Source organism: Pleurodeles waltl, chromosome 3_1 (genome assembly GCF_031143425.1).
Source record: "Pleurodeles waltl isolate 20211129_DDA chromosome 3_1, aPleWal1.hap1.20221129, whole genome shotgun sequence".
Lineage (NCBI taxonomy): Eukaryota > Metazoa > Chordata > Amphibia > Caudata > Salamandridae > Pleurodeles > Pleurodeles waltl.
The window spans coordinates 1,631,796,872-1,631,815,298 of NC_090440.1; the positions used below are offsets into that span (position 1 = coordinate 1,631,796,872).

The following is an 18,427-nucleotide window of genomic DNA, read 5'->3' on the forward strand; positions in this document are numbered from 1 at the left end:
GTAAACCACAGTTCCCTGCCCTATCTGGCATTTGGATGCCTTGATAGAGAGGCCTGCAGATTGCAGAGCCTTCAAAACCTTCCTCAGGTGGACCAGGTGATCCTGCCAGGTGGAGCTAAAGACAGCAATATCATCAAGATAAGCTGTGCTAAAGGACTCCAAGCCAGCAAGGACTTGATTCACCAACCTTTGGAAGGTGGCAGGGGCATTCTTTAAACCAAAGGGCATAACAGTAAACTGATAATGCCCATCAGGTGTGGAGAATGCTGTCTTTTCTTTTGCTCCAGGTGCCATTTTTATTTGCCAGTACCCTGCTGTCAAGTCAAAGGTACTTAGAAATTTGGCAGCACCTAATTTATCAATGAGCTCATCAGCTCTTGGAATTGGATGGGCATCTGTCTTGGTGACAGAAGTGAGCCCTCTGTAGTCCACACAAAACCTCATCTCTTTCTTTCCATCTTTGGTGTGAGGTTTGGGGACTAAGACCACTGGGCTAGCCCAGGGGCTGTCAGAGCGCTCAATTACTCCCAATTCCAGCATCTTGTGGACTTCCACCTTGATGCTTTCCTTAACATGGTCAGACTGTCTAAAGATTTTGTTCTTGACAGGCATGCTGTCTCCTGTGTCCACATCATGGGTACACAGGTGTGTCTGACCAGGGGTTAAGGAGAAGAGTTCAGGAAACTGTTGTAGGACTCTCCTACAATCAGCTTGCTGTTGGCCAGAGAGGGTGTCTGAGTAGATCACTCCATCTACTGTACCATCTTTTGGGTCTGATGACAGAAGATCAGGGAGAGGTTCACTCTCTGCCTCCTGATCCTCATCTGTTACCATCAACAGATTGACATCAGCCCTGTCGTGGAAGAGCTTAAGGCGGTTTACATGGATCACCCTCTTGGGGCTCCTGCTTGTGCCCAGGTCCACCAAGTAGGTGACCTGACTCTTCCTCTCTAGTACTGGGTAAGGGCCACTCCATTTGTCCTGGAGTGCCCTGGGAGCCACAGGCTCCAGAACCCAGACTTTCTGCCCTGGTTGGAACTCAACCAGTGCAGCCTTTTGGTCATACCAAAACTTCTGGAGCTGTTGGCTGGCCTCAAGGTTTTTGGTTGCCTTTTCCATGTACTCTGCCATTCTAGAGCGAAGGCCAAGTACATAGTCCACTATGTCCTGTTTAGGCTCATGGAGAGGTCTCTCCCAGCCTTCTTTAACAAGGGCAAGTGGTCCCCTTACAGGATGACCAAACAGAAGTTCAAAGGGTGAGAATCCTACTCCCTTCTGTGGCACCTCTCTGTAAGCGAAAAGCAGGCATGGCAAGAGGACATCCCATCTCCTTTTGAGTTTTTCTGGGAGCCCCATGATCATGCCCTTTAATGTCTTGTTGAATCTCTCAACTAAGCCATTAGTTTGTGGATGGTATGGTGTAGTGAATTTATAAGTCACCCCACACTCATTCCACATGTGCTTTAGGTATGCTGACATGAAGTTGGTACCTCTGTCAGACACCACCTCCTTAGGGAAACCCACTCTGGTAAAGATACCAATGAGGGCCTTGGCTACTGCAGGGGCAGTAGTCGACCTAAGGGGAATAGCTTCAGGATACCTGGTAGCATGATCCACTACTACCAGGATATACATATTTCCTGAGGCTGTGGGAGGTTCTAGTGGACCAACTATGTCCACACCCACTCTTTCAAAGGGCACCCCCACCACTGGAAGTGGAATGAGGGGGGCCTTTGGATGCCCACCTGTCTTACCACTGGCTTGACAGGTGGGGCAGGAGAGGCAAAACTCCTTAACCATGTTGGACATATTGGGCCAGTAGAAGTGGTTGACTAACCTCTCCCACGTCTTGGTTTGTCCCAAATGTCCAGCAAGGGGAATGTCATGGGCCAATGTTAGGATGAACTCTCTGAACAGCTGAGGCACTACCACTCTCCTAGTGGCACCAGGTTTGGGGTCTCTGGCCTCAGTGTACAGGAGTCCATCTTCCCAATAGACCCTATGGGTTCCATTTTTCTTGCCTTTGGACTCTTCAGCAGCTTGCTGCCTAAGGCCTTCAAGAGAGGGACAGGTTTCTTGTCCCTTACACAGCTCCTCCCTTGAGGGTCCCCCTGGGCCTAAGAGCTCAACCTGATAAGGTTCAAGCTCCAAAGGCTCAGTTCCCTCAGAGGGCAGAACTTCTTCCTGAGAAGAGAGGTTCCCTTTCTTTTGCTGTGTTGCAGTTGGTTTCCCAACTGACTTTCCTTTCCTCTTGGTAGGCTGGGCCATTCTTCCAGACTCCAGCTCTACTTGTTCACCCTGTGCCTTGCATTGTGCTCTGGTTTTCACACACACCAGTTCAGGGATACCCAGCATTGCTGCATGGGTTTTTAGTTCTACCTCAGCCCATGCTGAGGACTCCAGGTCATTTCCAAGCAGACAGTCCACTGGGCTATTTGAGGAGACCACCACCTGTTTCAGGCCATTGACCCCTCCCCATTCTAAAGTAACCATTGCCATGGGATGTACTTTTCTCTGATTGTCAGCGTTGGTGACTGTGTAAGTTTTTCCAGTCAGGTATTGGCCAGGGGAAACCAGTTTCTCTGTCACCATGGTGACACTGGCACCTGTATCCCTCAGGCCCTCTATTCTAGTCCCATTAATTAAGAGTTGCTGTCTGTATTTTTGCATGTTAGGCGGCCAGACAGCTAGTGTGGCTAAATCCACCCCACCCTCAGAAACTAGAGTAGCTTCAGTGTGGACCCTGATTTGCTCTGGGCACACTGTTGATCCCACTTGGAGACTAGCCATACCAGTGTTACCTGGATGGGAGTTTGGAGTGGAACCTTTCTTGGGACAGGCCTTGTCTCCAGTTTGGTGTCCATGCTGTTTACAGCTATGACACCAGGCCTTTTTGGGATCAAAGTTTTTACCCTTGTACCCATTGTTTTGTGAAGAGGCTCTGGGCCCACCCTCCTGTGCAGGTTTTTGGGGGCCTGTAGAAGACTCTTTACTATTTTTAGTTTTGGTTGTCTCATCACCCTTCCCCTGGGGAGTCTTTGTGACCCCTTTCTTTTGGTCACCCCCTGTTGAAGTCTTGGACACCCTTGTCTTGACCCAATGGTCCGCCTTCTTTCCCAATTCTTGGGGAGAAATTGGTCCTAGGTCTACCAGATGCTGATGCAGTTTATCATTGAAACAATTACTTAACAGGTGTTCTTTCACAAATAAATTGTACAGCCCATCATAATTACTTACACCACTGCCTTGAATCCAACCATCTAGTGTTTTCACTGAGTAGTCAACAAAGTCAACCCAGGTCTGGCTCGAGGATTTTTGAGCCCCCCTGAACCTAATCCTGTACTCCTCAGTGGAGAATCCAAAGCCCTCAATCAGGGTACCCTTCATGAGGTCATAAGATTCTGCATCTTTTCCAGAGAGTGTGAGGAGTCTATCCCTACACTTTCCAGTGAACATTTCCCAAAGGAGAGCACCCCAGTGAGATCTGTTCACTTTTCTGGTTACACAAGCCCTCTCAAAAGCTGTGAACCACTTGGTGATGTCATCACCATCTTCATATTTAGTTACAATCCCTTTAGGGATTTTCAACATGTCAGGAGAATCTCTGACCCTATTTATGTTGCTGCCACCATTGATGGGTCCTAGGCCCATCTCTTGTCTTTCCCTCTCTATGGCTAGGATCTGTCTTTCCAAAGCCAATCTTTTGGCCATCCTGGCTAACTGGATGTCCTCTTCACTGGGGCTATCCTCAGTGATTTCAGAGGTGTTGGTCTCTCCTGTGAGGGAACCAGCATCTCTGACTATTATTTTTGGAGTCAGGGTTTGAGGGACCCTGTTCTCCCTAGATAGGACTGGTAGGGGGGAATTGTCCTCCAAGTCACTATCCTCTTCCTCTGAGTTGCCACCCTCAGAGGGGTTGGCCTTTTCAAACTCTGCCAAAAGCTCCTGGAGCTGTATTTTGGTAGGTTTGGGGCCCATTGTTATTTTCTTTATTTTACAGAGTGACCTTAGCTCCCTCATCTTAAGATGGAGGTAAGGTGTGGTGTCGAGTTCCACCACAGTCACATCTGTGCTAGACATTTTGCTTCTAAAAGTTGGAATACTTTTTAAAGAATCTAAAACTGTTTCTAGAATCTAATTTCAAACTTTTAACAAACTTTTAAACTCTAAAAGACAATGCTAAACAGGGACTTAACACACAAGGCCCTAGCAGGATTTTTAAGAATTTAGAAAAATTTCAAATTGCAAAAATGAATTTCTAATGACAATTTTGGAATTTGTCGTGTGATCAGGTATTGGCTGAGTAGTCCAGCAAATGCAAAGTCTTGTATCCCACCGCTGCCACCAATGTAGGAAGTTGGCTCTGTATGTGCTATTTCAAAGTAAGGAATAGCATGCACAGAGTCCAAGGGTTCCCCTTAGAGGTAAAATAGTGGTAAAAATAGATAATACTAATGCTCTATTTTGTGGTAGTGTGGTCGAGCAGTAGGCTTATCCAAGGAGTAGTGTTAAGCATTTGTTGTACATACACATAGACAATAAATGAGGTACACACACTCAGAGACAAATCCAGCCAATAGGTTTTGTTATAGAAAAATATCTTTTCTTAGTTTATTTTAAGAACCACAGGTTCAAATTCTACATGTAATATCTCATTCGAAAGGTATTGCAGGTAAGTACTTTAGGAACTTCAAATCATCAAAATTGCATGTATACTTCTCAAGTTATTCACAAATAGCTGTTTTAAAAGTAGACACAGTGCAATTTCCACAGTTCCTAGGGGAGGTAAGTATTTGTTAGGTTAACCAGGTAAGTAAGACACTTACAGGGCTTAGTTCTTGGTCCAAGGTAGCCCACCGTTGGGGGTTCAGAGCAACCCCAAAGTCACCACACCAGCAGCTCAGGGCCGGTCAGGTGCAGAGTTCAAAGTGGTGCCCAAAACACATAGGCTAGAATGGAGAGAAGGGGGTGCCCCGGTTCCGGTCTGCTTGCAGGTAAGTACCCGCGTCTTCGGAGGGCAGACCAGGGGGGTTTTGTAGGGCACCGGGGGGGACACAAGTCCACACAGAAATTTCACCCTCAGCAGCGCGGGGGCGGCCGGGTGCAGTGTCGAAACAGGCGTCGGGTTCGCAATGTTAGTCTATGAGAGATCTCGGGATCTCTTCAGCGCTGCAGGCAGGCAAGGGGGGGGTTCCTCGGGGAAACCTCCACTTGGGCAAGGGAGAGGGACTCCTGGGGGTCACTTCTCCAGTGAAAGTCCGGTCCTTCAGGTCCTGGGGGCTGCGGGTGCAGGGTCTCTCCCAGGCGTCGGGACTTTAGGTTCAAAGAGTCGCGGTCAGGGGAAGCCTCGGGATTCCCTCTGCAGGCGGCGCTGTGGGAGCTCAGGGGGGACAGGTTTTGGTACTCAGTCTTAGAGTAGTCCTGGGGTCCCTCCTGAGGTGTTGGATCGCCACCAGCCGAGTCGGGGTCGCCGGGTGCAGTGTTGCAAGTCTCACGCTTCTTGCGGGGAGCTTGCAGGGTTCTTTAAAGCTGCTGGAAACAAAGTTGCAGCTTTTCTTGGAGCAGGTCCGCTGTCCTCGGGAGTTTCTTGTCTTTTCGAAGCAGGGGCAGTCCTCAGAGGATGTCGAGGTCGCTGGTCCCTTTGGAAGGCGTCGCTGGAGCAGGATCTTTGGAAGGCAGGAGACAGGCCGGTGAGTTTCTGGAGCCAAGGCAGTCGTCGTCTTCTGGTCTTCCGCTGCAGGGGTTTTCAGCTAGGCAGTCCTTCTTCTTGTAGTTGCAGGAATCTAATTTTCTAGGGTTCAGGGTAGCCCTTAAATACTAAATTTAAGGGCGTGTTTAGGTCTGGGGGGTTTAGTAGCCAATGGCTACTAGCCCTGAGGGTGGGTACACCCTCTTTGTGCCTCCTCCCAAGGGGAGGGGGTCACAATCCTAACCCTATTGGGGGAATCCTCCATCTGCAAGATGGAGGATTCCTAAAAGTTAGAGTCACTTCAGCTCAGGACACCTTAGGGGCTGTCCTGACTGGCCAGTGACTCCTCCTTGTTTTTCTCATTATTTTCTCCGGCCTTGCCGCCAAAAGTGGGGCCTGGCCGGAGGGGGCGGGCAACTCCACTAGCTGGAGTGTCCTGCTGGGTTGGCACAAAGGAGGTGAGCCTTTGAGGCTCACCGCCAGGTGTGACAATTCCTGCCTGGGAGAGGTGTTAGCATCTCCACCCAGTGCAGGCTTTGTTACTGGCCTCAGAGTGACAAAGGCACTCTCCCCATGGGGCCAGCAACATGTCTCGGTTTGTGGCAGGCTGCTAAAACTAGTCAGCCTACACAGATAGTCGGTTAAGTTTCAGGGGGCACCTCTAAGGTGCCCTCTGTGGTGTATTTTTCAATAAAATGTACACTGGCATCAGTGTGCATTTATTGTGCTGAGAAGTTTGATACCAAACTTCCCAGTTTTCAGTGTAGCCATTATGGTGCTGTGGAGTTCGTGTTTGACAGACTCCCAGACCATATACTCTTATGGCTACCCTGCACTTACAATGTCTAAGGTTTTGTTTAGACACTGTAGGGGTACCATGCTCATGCACTGGTACCCTCACCCATGGTATAGTGCACCCTGCCTTAGGGCTGTAAGGCCTGCTAGAGGGGTGTCTTACCTATACTGCATAGGCAGTGAGAGGCTGGCATGGCACCCTGAGGGGAGTGCCATGTCGACTTACTCGTTTTGTCCTCACTAGCACACACAAGCTGGCAAGCAGGGTGTCTGTGCTGAGTGAGAGGTCTCCAGGGTGGCATAAGACATGCTGCAGCCCTTAGAGACCTTCCTTGGCATCAGGGCCCTTGGTACTAGAAGTACCAGTTACAAGGGACTTATCTGGATGCCAGGGTCTGCCAATTGTGGATACAAAAGTACAGGTTAGGGAAAGAACACTGGTGCTGGGGCCTGGTTAGCAGGCCTCAGCACACTTTCAATTGTAAACATAGCATCAGCAAAGGCAAAAAGTCAGGGGGCAACCATGCCAAGGAGGCATTTCCTTACACCCCCTGAATACCAATCTGACTTCTAGTGTGGGGCTGACCAGTTTCTGCCAGCCTGCCACAACCAGACTAGTTGCTGGCCACATGGGGAGAGTGCCTTTGTCACTCTGTGGCCAGGAACAAAGCTTGCACTGGATGGAGGTGCTTCTCACCTCCCCCTGCAGGAACAAGAACACCTGGCGGGGAGCCTCAAAGGCTCACCCATTTTTGTTACAACGCCACAGGGCATCCCAGCTAGTGGAGATGCCTGCCCCTCTGGCCACTGCCCCCACTTTTGGCATCAAGGCTGGAGGAGAAAATTAGGAAAAACAAGGAGTCACCCACCAGTCAGGACAGCCCCTAAGGTGCTGTAGGAAGTTGGCTCTGTATGTGCTATTTCAAAGTAAGGAATAGCATGCACAGAGTCCAAGGGTTCCCCTTAGAGGTAAAATAGTGGTAAAAGAGATAATACTAATGCTCTATTTTGTGGTAGTGTGGTCGAGCAGTAGGCTTATCCAAGGAGTAGTGTTAAGCATGTGTTGTACATACACATAGACAATAAATGAGGTACACACACTCAGAGACAAATCCAGCCAATAGGTTTTGTTAAAGAAAAATATCTTTTCTTAGTTTATTTTAAGAACCACAGGTCCAAATTTTACATGTAATAGCTCTTTTGAAAGGTATTGCAGGTAAGTACTCTAGGAACTTTAGCATGTATACTTTTTGCATAAAACACAATAAGCTGTTTTAAAAGTGGACACAGTGCAATTTTCACAGTTCCTGGGGGAGGTAAGTTATTGTTAGTTTTCACAGGTAAGTAAGTCACTTACAGGTTTGAGTTTTTGGTCCAAGGTAGCCCACCGTTGGGGGTTCAGAGCAACCCCAAAGTTATCACACCAGCAGTTTAGGGCCGGTCAGGTGCAAAGGTCAAAGAGGTGCCCAAAACACATAGGCTATAATGTAGAGAAGGGGGTGCCCCGGTTCCAGTCTGTCAGCAGGTAAGTACCTGCGTCTTCGGAGGGCAGACCAGGGGGGTTTTGTAGGGCACCGGGGGGGGGGGGACACAAAGTAGCACAGAAAGTACACCCTCAGCAGCGCGGGGGCGGCCGGGTGCAGTGTGCAAACACGCGTCTGGTTTCCTTCAGGTTTCAATGGGAGACCAAGGGGTCTCTTCAGCGATGCAGGCAAGGGGGGGGGCTCCTCGGGGTAGCCACCACCTGGGCAAGGGAGAGGGCCTCCTGGGGGTCACTCCTGCACAGAAGTTCCGTTTCTTTAGGGGCTGGGGGCTGCGGGTGCAGGGTCTTTTCCAGCCGTCGGGGAATGGAGTTCAGACAGTCGCGGTCAGGGGGAGCCTGGGGATTCCCTCTGCAGGCGTCGCTGTGGGGGCTCAGGAGGGACAACTTTGGTTACTCAGTCGTAGAGTCGCCGGAGGGTCCTCCCTGAGTTGGTTGTTCTCCACCAGTCGAGTCGGGGTCGCCGGGTGCAGTGTTGCAAGTCTCACGCTTCTTGCGGGGAGTTGCGGGGGTCTTTAAATCTGCTCCTTGTAACAAAGTTGCAGTTCTTTTGGAGCAGTACCGCTGTCCTCGGGAGTTTCTTGTCTTTTTCTTGAAGCAGGGCAGTCCTCAGAGGATTCAGAGGTCGCTGGTCCCTTGGAAAGCGTCGCTGGAGCAGGTTTCTTTGGAAGGCAGGAGACAGGCCGGTCAGTCTGAGGCCAAGGCAGTTGGTGTCTTCTGTTCTTCCTCTGCAGGGGTTTGTCAGCTCGGCAGTCCTTCTTCTTGTAGTTGCAGGAATCTAGTTTCTAGGTTCAGGGAGAGCCCTTAAATACTAAATTTAAGGGTGTGTTTAGGTCTGGGGGGTTAGTAGCCAATGGCTACTAGCCCTGAGGGTGGGTACACCCTCTTTGTGCCTCCTCCCAAGGGGAGGGGGTCACATCCCTAATCCTATTGGGGGAATCCTCCATCTGCAAGATGGAGGATTTCTAAAAGTTAGTCACCTCAGCTCAGGACACCTTAGGGGCTGTCCTGACTGGCCAGTGACTCCTCCTTGTTGCTTTCTTTGTTTCCTCCAGCCTTGCCGCCAAAAGTGTGGGGCCGTGGCCGGAGGGGGCGGGCAACTCCACTAAGCTGGAGTGCCCTGCTGTGCTGTGACAAAGGGGTGAGCCTTTGAGGCTCACCGCCAGGTGTTACAGCTCCTGCCTGGGGGAGGTGTTATCATCTCCACCCAGTGAAGGCTTTGTTACTGGCCTCAGAGTGACAAAGGCACTCTCCCCATGGGGCCAGCAACATGTCTCTAGTGTGGCAGGCTGCTGGAACCAGTCAGCCTACACAGATAGTCGGTTAGGTTTCAGGGGGCACCTTTAAGGTGCCCTCTGTGGTGTATTTTACAATAAAATGTACACTGGCATCAGTGTGCATTTATTGTGCTGAGAAGTTTGATACCAAACTTCCCAGTTTTCAGTGTAGCCATTATGGTGCTGTGGAGTTCGTGTTTGACAGACTCCCAGACCATATACTCTTATGGCTACCCTGCACTTACAATGTCTAAGGTTTTGCTTAGACACTGTAGGGGCACAGTGCTCATGCACTGGTACCCTCACCTATGGTATAGTGCACCCTGCCTTAGGGCTGTAAGGCCTGCTAGAGGGGTGTCTTACCTATACTGCATAGGCAGTGAGAGGCTGGCATGGCACCCTGAGGGGAGTGCCATGTCGACTTACTCATTTTGTTCTCACTAGCACACACAAGCTGGTAAGCAGTGTGTCTGTGCTGAGTGAGGGGTCTCCAGGGTGGCATAATACATGCTGCAGCCCTTAGAGACCTTCCCTGGCATCAGGGCCCTTGGTACCAGAGGTACCAGTTACAAGGGACTTATCTGGATGCCAGGGTGTGCCAATTGTGGAATCAAAAGTACAGGTTAGGGAAAGAACACTGGTGCTGGGGCCTGGTTAGCAGGCCTCAGCACACTTTCAATTGTAAGCATAGCATCAGCAAAGGCAAAAAGTCAGGGGGTAACCATGCCAAGGAGGCATTTCCTTACAGGTGCCTTGAGTTGAGGTGAAGCCTTGCCTTTAGAAATCCTCCATCTTAGTTTTGGAGGATTTCTTCCCCCCCCCCCCCCCTCCCCCCCCCCCCCAAACACTCCCCTGAAAATCTAGTATTTAGGGGCACCCCAGAGCCCAGGAAATCGGATTCCTGCAACTTGAAACAAGGAGGACTGCTGACCTCCAAGCCTGCAGAGATGATGGAAGACCACTGCTTTGGCCCCAGCCCTATTGTCCTGTCTCCTGACTTGAAAACCTGCAACCAGCGACGCATCCAACGGACCAGCGACCTCTGAAGCCTCAGAGCACTGCTCTGAATCCCGGGACCAAGAAACTCGTGTGAGCAGCAGCTCTGCTTAACAACCAGCAACAAACTTGCAACTTTTCTACAACTTCAAAGAGCTCACTCTTCCAGCTGGAAGCGTGAGACTTCACACTCTGCACCCGACGCCCCTGGCTCGAGATCCAGAGCACCAACACCACAGGGAGGACTCCTCGGTGACTGCGACCCCCGTGAGTAGCCTGAGACTACCCCCTTGGACTCCCACAGCAACGCCTGCAGAGAATCCAGAGGCTCCCCCTGTCCGCGACTGCCTGTAACAAGGGACCTGACGCCTGGACCAAGCACTGCACCCACAGCCCCCACGACCTGAAGGAACAGCACCTCGGTGCAGGAGTTACCCCCAGGCAACCCTCTGCCTAGCCCAGGTGGCGGCTGGCCCGAGAAGCCCCAGTGCCTGCCTGCACTGCTAGAGTGACCCCCGGGTCACTCCATTGTTTCCTATACAAAACCCAACGCTTGCTTTGCACACTCCACCTGGCCACCCCTGTGCCGCGGAGGGTGTTTTGTGTGCCTACTTGTGTTGTGCCTTGAACCCCCAACGGTGGGCTGCCTATGTTCAGGAACTGAGACTTGTAAGTGTCTTACCTCACAATCTAACCAATACTTCCCTCCCCCAGGAACTGTTGATTTTTGCACTGTCTAATTTTAAAATAGCTTATTATCATTTTAACAAACTGTATGTTGCTCGAATTTAAAGTTCCTAACTTACCTGTGTGGAGTACCTTGCATTTTATGTATTTACTTCAAATCTTGAACTTCTGGGTCTAAAAATAAATTAAGAAAATATATTTTTCTATATATAAAACTGTAGGAAGTTGGCTCTGTATGCACTATTTCAAAGTAAGGAATAGTATGCACAGAGTCCAAGGGTTCCCCTTAGAGGTAAGATAGTGGCAAAAAGAGAGAATTCTAATGCTCTATTTTGTGGTAGTGTGGTCGAGCAGTAGGCTTATCAAAGGAGTAGTGTTAAGCATTTGTTGTTCACACAGGCAATAAATGAGGAACACACACTCAGACAATTCAAGGCCAATAGGTTTTTGTATAGAAAAATAACTTTTCTTAGTTTATTTTAAGAACCACGGGTTCAAGATTTAAAAGTAAAACTTCAAATGAAAGGTATTTCAAGTAGGTACTTTATGAACTATGAATTAGCAAAATAGCATATACAGTTTTCACATAAATGACCTATAGCTATTTTAAAACTAGACAGTGCAATTTTCAACAGTTCCTCGGGGAGGTAAGAGTTTGTTAGTTTTTGCAGGTAAGTAAACCATCTACGGGATTCAAGTTTGGTTCCAAGGTAACCCACCGTTGGGGGTTCAGGGCAACCCCAAAGTTACTACACCAGCAGCTCTGGGCCGGTCAGGTGCAGAGGTCAAAGTGGTGCCCAAAACGCATAGGCTTCAATGGAGAGGGGGGGTGCCCCGGTTCCAGTCTGCCAGCAGGTAAGTACCTGCGTCTTCGGAGGGCAGACCAGGGGGGGACACAAGTCCACACAAAGTACACCCTCAGCGGCCAGGTGCAGTGTGCAAACAAGCGTCGGGTTTGTAATAGAAAGCAATAGGAGACCAAGGGGTCTCTTCAGCGATGCAGGCAAAAGGGTGGGGGGGGGGCTCCTCTGGGTAGCCACCACCTGGGCAAGGGAGAGGGCCACCTGGGGGTCGCTCCTGCACTGGAGGTCGGATCCTTCAGGTCCTGGGGGCTGCGGGTGCAGTGTCCTTACCAGGCGTCGGGTTCTTAGAAGCAGGCAGTCGCAGTCAGGGGGAGCCTCGGGATTCCCTCTGCAGGTGTCGCTGTTGGGGCTCAGGGGGGGGGTCAACTGGCTACTCGCGGTCTCGTAGTCGCCGGGAGTCCTCCCTGAAGTGGTTGTTCTCCACAAGTCGAGCCGAGGGCGTCGGGTGCAGAGTGCCAAGTCTCACGCTTCTGGCAGGAAACGCAAGTTTTCAAAGTTGCTTCTTTGTTACAAAGTTGCAGTCTTTGGTGAACAGAGCCGCTGTCCTCGGGAGTTCTTGGTCCTTCTAGATTCAGGGCAGTCCTCTGAGGCTTCAGAGGTTGCTGGTCCCTGGGGAGAGCGTCGCTGGAGCAGTGTCTTTAGAAGTGGGGAGACAGACCGGTAGAGCTGGGGCCAAAGCAGTTGGTGTCTCCGTCTTCTCTGCAGGGTTTTTCAGCTTAGCAGTCCTCTTCTTCTTAGGTTGCAGGAATCTGAGTTCCTAGGTTCTGGGGAGCCCCTAAATACAGGGGGGGGGGGCGGGAACCTCCATTGTCCCCCTCAAGCCAGCAGGTCGACTCCTCATCCACGGCCTTGTTTAGGTTTTTCCAGTAGTGGGTTGTCAGCGATGTCCCATCATCTGACTGGAAAGCATATTGTTTGGGATGCCATCCCTGGTACTTGGGAATTCCTTCATTCTCCAGGGCAGTGCCTCCAGTAGTCAACAAGAAGTCTTGGAACAATGACTACATGTTAGTCGTTCCTATCCCACAGGGAGATTGTGCGTCCACATCTAGAATTTGGAACTGCATCAGGCTGGATCAGTGTTTTTGTCTATCCATCGTTGGGTAAGCTCCACACATTCTCATCAGTTGATGGCAGACGAGAGAGGATGGTACTGGTGGCCATCTACTTTCAACCACAGTTCAGCTAAATGCTGTAGTCACAGGTCAGATGTGCCTACATATGTCCTGGTTGTTTTCTGGCTCCCGTAAGCTAATGCATATCTAGTCTCTAATATGACCCAGCTGGCTTCTGGCCAAGCAAGGAGTGAGGTTCAAGACCTTATATACTGCACACAGCCCTTCACTTGGGATCTGGTTCTGTCTCCAGCAGTGCTCCTGATAATCCCACACTATTGTAAATCAAGCCACATAACTTGTTCTTTTATTCATATTGCTGTTCTTTGGAACTCTTTCTGAAGAGCTCTGGATTGAGTGGTATCCAGCTATTTCTAAATAGCTTAAAGTATTGTCTTAACTATTGTCTCGCCTGTTTTTTACTCTGCATGGAACAGCCATTCAGTAGTCTTATGCTCTACATTTATGATTGACTTTAAGAAATGAAGGGTTGGTATACTAGGTGGTAGATGGGGTTTTCTTTGGGGGCTGCCATGCTGTGGGAATTCTGGTGTAGTTTTTATGTTGTGGTCTGGGCTTTACACCCCTTTGTTTGTTCTGCGTGGACTAGGTTTAAAGAGAATCTGAGCTTTTGTACCAGGTTGACCTGTGCCCCTGTAATTTAGGTGGTGCACATCGAGCTGTTAATGGGAAAAGAGCATAAAGTGAATGAATGGTACAGCTTAAATTGAACAATGGCATTGATCTTAGAAAATTTGTTTCTGGTAGGGCAAAGTCACTCATGCATCTATCTGGCAGGCAGGGTTTGACAAAAGATTACTCAGGCAGACAATCTTAAATGTATAAAATATGACTGACTGGCTTCTTTTTGCCATTCTGACCATAAGCCATTCAGTTTAGCCTGTGTTCCACATAGATCTTGCAACATGGTGTGCCCGAAAGGTGATATGATTAAAAATCAGTATTTGAAGCTTATGCTCCATGAGTTCCTACTTTTGCCCTGTTTCACGGCTGGGTAAATATGTGGAATTTTTTGTCTCATAACTTTTAGTACTTCTGTTGTATTACAGCTGGTTTTGAAGATTTAATACTTACCAGTTGTAGGAGGCTGGACTGGCTTGTAGTGAGTACCAAGGGGTACTTGCACCTTGCACCAGGCCCAGTTATCCCTTATTAGTGTATAGGGTGTCTAGCAGCTTAGGCTGATAGATAATGGTAGCTTAGCAGAGCAGCTTAGGCTGAACTAGGAGACGTGTGAAGCTACTACAGTACCACTTAGTGTCATATGCACAATATCATAAGAAAACACAATACACAGTTATACTAAAAATAAAGGTACTTTATTTTTATGACAATATGCCAAAGTATCTTAGAGTGTACCCTCAGTGAGAGGATAGGAAATATACACAAGATATATATACACAATAGCAAAAATATGCAGTATAGTCTTAGAAAACAGTGCAAACAATGTATAGTTACAATAGGATGCAATGGGGAAACATAGGGATAGGGGCAACACAAACCATATACTCCAGAAGTGGAATGCGAACCACGAATGGACCCCAAACCTATGTGACCTTGTAGAGGGTCGCTGGGACTATTAGAAAATAGTGAGAGTTAGAAAAATAACCCTCCCCAAGACCCTGAAAAGTGAGTGCAAAGTGCACTAAAGTTCCCCTAAGGACAAAATAGTCGTGTTAGAGGGAGAATGCAAGGAAAACACAAATCAGCAATGCAACAACGATGGATTCCTGTCTGAGGGTACCTGTGGAACAAGGGGACCAAGTCCAAAAGTCACAAGCAGCTCGGAGATGGGCAGATGCCCAAGAAATGCCAGCGGTTGGTGCAAAGAAGCTCTTACTAGGCTGAAGAACTGTGAATACTGCAGGAACGACAAGGGCTAGAGACTTCCCCTTTGGAGGATGGATCCCCCACGCCTTGGAGAGTCGTGCAGAAGTGTTTTCCCGCCGGATGGACGCCAACAAGCCTTGCTACACGCAAATCGTGCGTTTGGCGTTTTTGGACGCTGCTGGGGCCCAGGAGGGACCAGGAGGTCGCAAATTGGACCTGCAGAGAGAGGGGACGTCGAGCAAGACAAGGAGCCCTCACTGAAGCAGGTAGCACCCGGAGAAGTGCCAGAAACAGGCACTACGAGGATGCGTGAAACGGTGCTCGCCGAAGTTGCACAAAGGAGTCCCACGTCGCCGGAGACCAACTTAGAAAGTCGTGCAATGCAGGTTAGAGTGCCGTGGACCCAGGCTTGGCTGTGCACACAGGATTTCCGCCGGAAGTGCACAGGGGCCGGAGAAGCTTGCAAAGTCGCGGTTCCCAGCAATGCAGCCCAGCGAGGTGAGGCAAGGACTTACCTCCACCAAACTCGGGCTGAAGAGTCACTGGACTGTGGGAGTCACTTGGACGGTGTCGCTGGATTCGAGGGACCTCGCTCGTCGTGCTGAGAGGAGACCCAAGGGACCGGAGATGCAGCTTTTTGGTGCCTGCGGTTGCAGGGGGAAGATTCCGTCGACCCACGGGAGATTTCTTCGGAGCTTCTGGTGCAGAGAGGAGGCAGACTACCCCCACAGCATGCACAAGCAGGAAAACAGTCGAGAAGGCGGCAGGATCAGCGTTACAGAGTTGCAGTAGTCGTCTTTGCTACTATGTTGCAGGTTTGCAGGCTTCCAGCGCGGTCAGCGGTCGATTCCTTATCAGAAGGTGAAGAGGGAGATGCAGAGGAACTCGGCTGAGCTCATGCATTCGTTATCTACAGTTTCCCCAGAGACCCTAAATAGCCAGAAAAGAGGGTTTGGCTACCTAGGAGAGAGGAAAGGCTACTAACACCTGAAGGAGCCTATCAGCAGGAGTCTCTGACGTCACCTGGTGGCACTGGCCACTCAGAGCAGTCCAGTGTGCCAGTAGCACCTCTGTTTCCAAGATGGCAGAGGTCTGGAGCACACTGGAGGAGCTCTGGACACCTCCCAGGGGAGGTGCAGGTCAGGGGAGTGGTCACTCCCCTTTCCTTTGTCCAGTTTCGCGCCAGAGCAGGGGCTAAGGGGTCCCTGAACCGGTGTAGACTGGCTTATGCAGAATTGGGCACCTCTGTGCCCAACAAAGCATTTCCAGAGGCTGGGGGAGGCTACTCCTCCCCTGCCTTCACACCATTTTCTAAAGGGAGAGGGTGTCACACCCTCTCTCAGAGGAAGTTCTTTGTTCTGCCATCCTGGGCCAGGCCTGGCTGGACCCCAGGAGGGCAGCTGCCTGTCTGAGGGGTTGGCAGCAGCAGCAGCTGCAGAGAAACCCCAGGAAGGGCAGTCTGGCAGTACCAGGGTCTGTGCTACAGACCACTGGGATCATGGAATTGTACCAATAATGCCAGGATGGCATAGAGGGGGCAATTCCATGATCATAGACATGTTACATGGCCATATTCGGAGTTACCATGGTGAAGCTACATATAGGTAGTGACCTATATGTAGTGCACGCGTGTAATGGTGTCCCCGCACTCACAAAGTTCAGTGAATTGGCTCTGAACAATGTGGGGGCACCTTGGCTAGTGCCAGGGTGCCCTCACCCTAAGTAACTTTGCACCTAACCTTTACCAGGTAAAGGTTAGACATATAGGTGACTTATAAGTTACTTAAGTGCAGTGTAAAATGGCTGTGAAATAACGTGGACGTTATTTCACTCAGGCTGCAGTGGCAGGCCTGTGTAAGAATTGTCAGAGCTCCCTATGGGTGGCAAAAGAAATGCTGCAGCCCATAGGGATCTCCTGGAACCCCAATACCCTGGGTACCTCAGTACCATATACTAGGGAATTATAAGGGTGTTCCAGTAAGCCAATGTAAATTGGTAAAAATGGTCACTAGCCTGTCAGTGACAATTTGGAAAGAAATGAGAGAGCATAACCACTGAGGTTCTGATTAGCAGAGCCTCAGTGAGACAGTTAGTCACTACACAGGTAACACATTCAGGCACACTTATGAGCACTGGGGCCCTGGGTTACCAGGGTCCCAGTGACACATACAACTAAAACAACATATATACAGTGAAAAATGGGGGTAACATGCCAGGCAAGATGGTACTTTCCTACACCAGTCCATTAAATTTCAAGTTTCAATCTGACTCGTAGGCGTCCAGCAGAATATTGGCCTGCTTGAAAAAGGTGTTTTGCTTATATTAAACAATTAATTTTAGATGTCTGCTGTTAAGATACTTTGCAGCCAGCAAAGCCCTTGCTACAAGCAAGGCATAATTGTATATGTAAACTTTGTCTTAAAAGCCAAGTCACCCTCTCCCATAGTCATGCTACATATCTCACAAAACTGGGGAAAGCAGCCACATGGATCTCCGGTTATTGCATTGACTCACAGTCCAAATGATGCAACTCATTCAGTAAGAGCTCTCTTCCTGCCCTATAATATCTTAATACTTAGCTTAAGCATATGGTACCTTAGTTCAAGTGCTAGCTCCATTTACTGAGCTTAATTGACTATCCCATGATTGTAGCCTCCCTATTCACATACAATAAAACTTCCCAATTGAGTTTTAAATTATCTGACTCCTGGACCTTATTCACTTTTCTTGCAATGATGCTGTTCTGTTTGTTTACTAATCTGCAGTCACCACATGCACTTCTTTACAGAAAGGATTTCCGACAGATGCCACACTAGATGAAATCAAAACCTGGTTTGATGGTAAAGGTCAAGTAGAAAGCATTCAAATGAGGAGAACAATCCAGAGGGCATTTAAGGTAGGTTTTCCTTATCTGCATACCTTTATAAGGTGCTATGTACTGATGTGCCTTTTTGACCACATCTTTCTGTTTCTAACTAGGGTTCTGTATTTGCTGTGTTTGGCACTAATGAAGCAGCTAAAAAGTTTGTTGAAACGCCAGACCGAAAGTACAAAGATATGGACCTGATCATATTAACTAAGTAAGTATTGGTAATCACTATGGCACTGTACTGCATAGAATGTGATCGCCATTTCTCTGATTTAAATGGAAAATTTGCACACGGATGCATTAGCACAGTTTTATGCAATGCTTTAAGTCTTGAAGAATGATGTAAGATGCTTCTTGGGTAAATGTAATTTTGGATCGCTGATTATTTTAAGCGTTCTAGAAATGAAACCAGCCTGTACAAAATGAAGCTGGGGAGGAATCTAAAGAAAAGGTCAGATGTGGCTCATACTGTCTTAATCTTAGTGAAAGCATCCGTTTACCAGAAGGATTGATTAAGGCTGTCCACTTTACTCCTTACTGGTTTTTATTTTTCTGAAACTACATACCAAATATTTGAAGTAGCCTATTAAATTGCACTTCCTAGACCAATGGGATTTTTCATTTTCTAAAAACCACCAGAGAAGTGTTGTAACCCTGGGCTTTCAGTGTTCCCTCAGAAGCCTTGTTTACCCAAAAGGGCAGTTCAATCGGCTGTTTCTAACCGTACATTTAAAGTGAACGGATT

At 49.0% G+C, this 18,427-nt stretch overlaps 1 protein-coding gene across 2 annotated transcripts in view; it reads left to right on the forward strand.

Moving 5' to 3' along the window:
• The window catches only part of SSB (small RNA binding exonuclease protection factor La), a 78,514-nt gene that overhangs the window by 26,972 nt on the left and 33,115 nt on the right, over nt 1-18,427 (forward strand). For both annotated transcript variants that reach the window (XM_069225303.1, XM_069225304.1), the window contains exons 5-6: nt 17,602-17,709; nt 17,793-17,893. In XM_069225303.1, the coding sequence (XP_069081404.1) occupies nt 17,602-17,709; nt 17,793-17,893 (209 nt within the window). The remainder of the gene's footprint in view (nt 1-17,601; nt 17,710-17,792; nt 17,894-18,427) is intronic.